The 6,002-nt window shown below is 42.7% G+C and overlaps 1 protein-coding gene across 2 annotated transcripts in view; it reads right to left on the minus strand.

Annotated features, from left to right (window-relative positions):
- The window catches only part of FKBP14 (FKBP prolyl isomerase 14), a 16,914-nt gene that overhangs the window by 6,054 nt on the left and 4,858 nt on the right, over positions 1-6,002 (minus strand). For both annotated transcript variants that reach the window (XM_006146222.3, XM_014586929.2), the window contains one exon: positions 3,764-3,915. In XM_006146222.3, coding sequence (XP_006146284.1) covers positions 3,764-3,915 — 152 coding nt within the window. The remainder of the gene's footprint in view (positions 1-3,763; positions 3,916-6,002) is intronic.

The raw sequence follows: 6,002 nt of genomic DNA on the forward strand, positions 1-6,002 counted from the left end.
GGGCGTGTGTGTGTGTGTGTGTGTGTGTGTGTGTGTGTGCGCCCAAGATCCCGAGAGGAGAATGGAGGAGAGGGGACTGCGGCATGGCCATCCCCCCTGGGGGGTGATTTCTCGCTTCTGTCTCTCTGTCTCTTTCTGTCTGTCTGGTGAGTGCACGCACCCTATAGCAAAAATCTTTAAAAAAAAAAAAGGAACTTTAAAAGGGAAAAGAGCTTTATTAAAGCCCCCAAGGCCTAAGTAATTAAATAAAAACAAAACAAACAAACAAAACCCCACATTTCTGGGAAGTATAGATTATTTTTTTCCAAACTTCTTTTCTAATGACTATATTTAACATACGGATCTGGGTAAACCTGTTAAATACTTCTTAGTCGTCCTCCCAGCCCACATATTTCCATGAAAGAACGTTCACGAGTTCCACAGAGAACAACACTTACACTGTGAGTGCTGAAGTTTAGCGTTCCAGATCTACTGAGAATGCGCATGCACTAGGTCTTTGGTAAAACTAGCATCTTTCCAAAGGTGACATGCAAGCAAGAACTACAAGACTACAAAATGAGTGTTAAATATACATTAGAAGAATTAGTGTTGTGGCACTCAGTTGGAAGAGAATGACTCAGATTAGATCTCTATTTGTTATGAAGTTAACATGAGTTAAATATAGAATGGAGAAAAGTAATGAGCTACTACTACATATATAAATATTAAAGGTGAAACAACCAAGACACAGGAAGTGAAAGGATACTTTTAAGCATCAGAGAAATATTTTCAAGATACTTGATTTTTTTCCTCTAAAGAGGATTATATTTAAAATAATAATTAAATTTGGTTACAAATTTTATACCGGGACAGCTCGTTGACCTACTGGTTAGTGGAGTTCGATCTCACATGGCTGACTATGGTTTGACTCATGGCCTTGGTGGTTTAAAAATCATGTGTGGGCACGTGTGCATGCATGTCCAAATCCCCAACAGAATAGAGAAATGGAGAAGGGACTGTGAAATGACCATGTCCCATTGGGGGGCTACTCTGTCTCTCCTTTCTCTCTGCCTTAAGCGAGTGCACGTGCCCTCTGACAATGATAGAAAATGATCCCATGAGTAATATTTATGTAACCAGATCCATTTTAGAACATATAATACTTCACATATGGTATCTATTTTGTTTCAGGAAACTGGGGCTAGGAATTCTGACTTCTACTTTGTCGATGGTTAAGCTTAGACCTAAGGATGTTGTGAAATCTATATTTATACTACATCTGAGTGGTTCTCTTGTCTGGTTCTGATGGTTGCTCAATTTTTTTTTTCTTCATTACATAATACATGCTCATTATAAAGAATTTAGAAGACAGAATCAGAAATAAATATAATTTCAGTATCACAATTCTGTGATAACCTTATATCCTTGTGATTTCTATTCTTTTAATTTTTTATATTTTTTTGATATAGGGTATGTGCACTCGCAGTGAGAGACAGAGGCAGAGAGAGAAGGAAAGTGAGAAATCACCTCTCAGGGAGGATGCTTCTGTCGCAATTCCTTCTCCTCCCATCTCTCAGGATCTTGGGCATACTCACACACAGGTCTGGCATGATATTCAAGCCATCGGGTCCAGATTTTGAACCGTGGGTAGGCCATGTGGGATTCAATGCCTTAACACTACACCACCTGCGGGTCTCTTTATTTATTTTCTTTTAAGTTACTACCAGGTAGTGCATCGCCAGAGACAGAGAAGGAGAGGGCGTAAACCTCCTGAAATTGGGCATGGTCACAGCACTTCCTTCTCCTTTTCTCCATCTTGACAGGATTTAGGAGTATGCGCACACACCTGCCTGGCATGTTTGTCAAGCCTCCAGGCTAGCATCTGAACAATGGCTAGCCACGTGGGATCTAGCTCCCTTAACCACGAGGCTAGGGTGCTGGCCTCCCTTGTGACTTGCTTTTTACGTGTATATATTTCCCCATCCTTATTATTGTATACACACACACATAAAATAGCTCTAATTTCTGTTTTTATAGATATGACATTGTATCATCTTTTGGATATAATTTTTTAAAGACTTTGAGACTGCCATTATTAATAACCAGGCTATATTTTATTTAGCTAAACTTTATATACTTAACTCAGTTCTAAATTTTTGTTCTTGGAAACAATGCAGTAATGGACATTGTGTTCACAAATCTTTCCCCAATACCTGATTACTCGCTCAGGTTAGATGCTTATAATAAGGGAATTATAGGGTAAATTCATCTAAGCATCTTCAGGCCTCTTAATAAATAGCACCATCCAGCTCTTAAGAAAGTTGCCCAGGGGGCTGGCAGGTGGCATGGTTGTTAAGGACACTGAACTCCCACATGGTTGACCACGGCTAGAGTCCCAGACTTGGCAGCTTGCTTTTTCCCTTGCCTCTCTCCTTCTCTCTCTCTTACTCTGTCTCTCTCTGGTCAAATTAAAATAAATAATAAAGTTAAATCAAGTAATTATTTAAAAAGAAAGAAAGAGAGAAAATTGTGCTGCCCAGGTTCCCACTGGAACATCAGATGTGCGTGCCTGCACTGAGACAAACCAGCACAAAAGCTCTAGACCAACTAGTCAGATTGCTTCTGCTTTGTGATGGAGGGAGAAATCAACTATTTCATACCATTTCACTATTAAAAAAAAAAGTATTAAAAGTTTAACCAATTTTGGGACCAGTAAATAGAGTAGCTGTTACATTGCTGGACTCCCACATGGCCGACCACAATTTAAGTCCCAGACCCGGTGGCTTGAAACTCACACTGGGCGCTTGAGCGTATGTGATCAAGATCCTGGGAGGAGAATGGAGGAGAAGGGATTGCAGTGGCCATGTCCCCCACCCAGGGGTGATTGCTCACTTTCCCTCTCTCTGTCTGGAAAACACATGGACCCTAAAACAAAACCTCTTAAAAAAGAAAAAAAGAAAAAGCTTTACAAATAAAATTTAAAACAAGAATAAACATAACCTCAAATAAAAGCTTTCCTGTGGAAGACTTCCGAGTTGCAAGCCACATGCAGCTCAAAACTAAGTTGTAATCAATGCCTTAATCATTTATACTTCGGGGCCAGCAGGTGGCGCGGTGGTTAAGGGCACTGGACTCCCACATGGCCGACCGCAGTTCAAGTCTCAGACCTGGTGTCTTGCTTTCTCACTTTCCTCCTCTTTCTCGCTTTGTCCCTCTCTGGCCTCATTTAAATAAATAAATAATAAAGTTAAATAAAATATTCTTAAAAAAGTAATTTACACTTCAATGTTCAATTCCCCAAAATACTTTAGTTGAGTGAGCTTTCTTTTGCACTGTTAAAACACACTGGTGAGCTTCATTTTGGAAAGATTAAAAGCTGTAGAGATGGCTGGCAGCGACAGCCGTATAACAATATGAACGCTCTTAGTACCACTGAACTATATTATTCGCAAATGGTAAAAAAGGCACATATTAGGTTATGCCTATTTTACCACAATTTAAGAAACTCAGAATATTGGTGAATACTATCAGGCAGAGTTCAAAGTTCCTGAAACTTTTTTATTCCCCATTGTTATAGTTCACTTGCCCATTTAGATACTATGGCCTTAATTAGCCATTTCAACAATCAAGATACAATTTTATTTACTAAAGGAATACAAGCTCTATATTTATTTCCAGGTTAAAAAAAAAAAAAGAACAAACCAAAAAACCTGGTTACTCTAACTTCTGTCTCCCGGTTCAAAGAGCTCGAGTGCTACAGTAAGAAACACAGAAGTATGGTTACCTTGTCCTTCTTTCCCATAGCCCAGGGCGGGAGGAATGATGAGCTTCCTCTTCTCTCCTACACACATTCCCTTCAAGCCTTGGTCCCAACCTTTGAGAGCCTCCAGGATGCCCAGGGTAAACCAAATGGGCTGTCCATTGTTATGTTTGTGACTACGACAGAAAGCAAACACATTAGAACTCTTTAGTACCTTCATTACTTGTTTATTTTTAATAATTCTATTCTCTTTTTTTTATATGAGAGAGAGATGAGTTTTTGTTTTGTTTTGCTTTGTTTTTGGAGAAGTTTTTGCTGTAGGCCACGTGCGCTTGCCAGAAAGACAGAGGGAGACAGAAAGAGAGAAAGCAAGAAGCCACCCTACCACAGCACAATCCCTTCTCCTCCATTCTCCTGTCCGGATCTTGGGCACGCACACGCGCCTGGTGTGAGTGTAAGCCACCAGTTCCAGGACTCGAATTGCAGTCGACTACATGGGAGTCCAGCGACATAGGCATTATGCTAACTGCTGGTCCCGAGAGAGATGAGTTTTTGACAGGGTCTCACCACATTGTCATCCTCCTGCCCAGCCTCCCACTCTTAGCTAGGGCCAGAGGCATGCACCACCATGCCCACCCTGTCTAGGCTGGGGCTGGAACTGAACACAGGCCTCCTATGTGGCCTCAGCAACCACACAGTGGTACCTTCCCGCTTGTGCCACTGTGGCTGGGTCAAATAAAACTTTATTTTCTGTTGTGGTTGCAGTGGTGCATTTTTTCCATCCATAAGTTTGTTAGTTTGGAAATAAATGAAAGGTTATTCTTTATTTGCATACACATGTCCTAAAGTCAACTTTAGAGTAATTCACTTCATTGTACATCTTTTAATCATTTTTTTTTTTTTTTTTTGAGATTTTTTTGTTTTAGGGAACAGTTTGCTATAGGGCACATGTGCTCACCAGAGCAACAGAGAGAGAGAAAGTGAAAAATCACCCTCTAGGAGGAATGGCCACCCCACAATCCCTTTTCCTCCATTCTCCTCTTAGGATTTTGGGCATGCATGCACAAGCGCTTGGTGTGATTTTCAATCTACTGGGTCCGGGTCTCAAACTTTGGTCAGCCAAGTGGAGTCCAGTGCCTTAACCACTATGCCATCTGCTGGCTCCCATTGCCCATCCTTCTTGATGCAAAGTCCACACATTTTACTCAGCTAGCCAAGGGCAGAGGGAATAAAAGGAACAACGGTTTCAGTATTTATAGTATATCAGGTATCACCCTAAAATTTTTGCCTCTTTAAACTCTAACAATGATCCTATGATGTAATTACCCTTGTTACCTCATTGTGCAGATGTGGAAGTGGGAGATAAGTATGCCGGTATTAGACTCAAATATGGCTAACTCCAAAGTTCGAGGTCTCAGCCACAGAATTATGCTGTCCCAGGAAGGCCACTAGGTTGTAGAAAGGAAGAAATAATGGCAATGGGCGGAGTTTGAGGAGTGTGAGACTACGAAGTCTTTACTGCCACCACATGTGGGCCGATACGCACGTGGACATGGAGTTGGGAGCACAGCGTCTTATCTCCTTGTCACAAGCTCTCCTGCTGATACTACTAGTGGGTGGAAAGGGCTGCTCTTCATCCCCAAGTCCCCACTCAGACTCTGGCCACTCTGTCTACTGTGGGGCTATGTAGGGAAGCCTGAGGAGTGGCCCTCAAAGACTGGGGAGGAAGGAATGGTTAAGATGTCCTGCCTTGGGACCAGCAGTTAGCGTAATGGCTGTGTCGCTGGACTCCCACATAGTCAACCGCGGTTCACGTCCCGGACCCTGTGGCTTAAACTCACGCCGGCGCGTGTGCGTGCATGTCCAAGATCCCGAGAGGAGAAGGGAGGAGAAGGGATTGTGGCGTGGCCATCCCCCCTGGGGGGTAATTTTTCGCTTTCGATCTCTGTTTCTGTCTGTCTGGCGAGTGCACGTGCCCTATAGCAAAAACCTCTCCAAAAAAAAAAAAAAGATGTCCTGCCTTATGAGCTAAGGAGAGGAGAGACAAGGAAAAGCAGCCTGCAGAGCTACTAGGGGGTTAAGAAGTGGGTAGTGTCGGGACCAGCAGTTAGCGTAATGGCTATGTCGCTGGACTCCCATGTAGTCAACCACGGTTTGAGTCCCAGACCCGGTGGCTTAAAACTCACGCCGGGCGCATATGCGTGCATGCCCCAGATCCCGAGAGGAGAATGGAGGAGAAGGGATTGTGGTGTGGCCATCCCCC

The sequence above is a fragment of the Tupaia chinensis genome, unplaced genomic scaffold, assembly GCF_000334495.1.
Source record: "Tupaia chinensis unplaced genomic scaffold, TupChi_1.0 Scaffold000170_1, whole genome shotgun sequence".
Classification (NCBI taxonomy): Eukaryota; Metazoa; Chordata; class Mammalia; order Scandentia; family Tupaiidae; genus Tupaia; species Tupaia belangeri.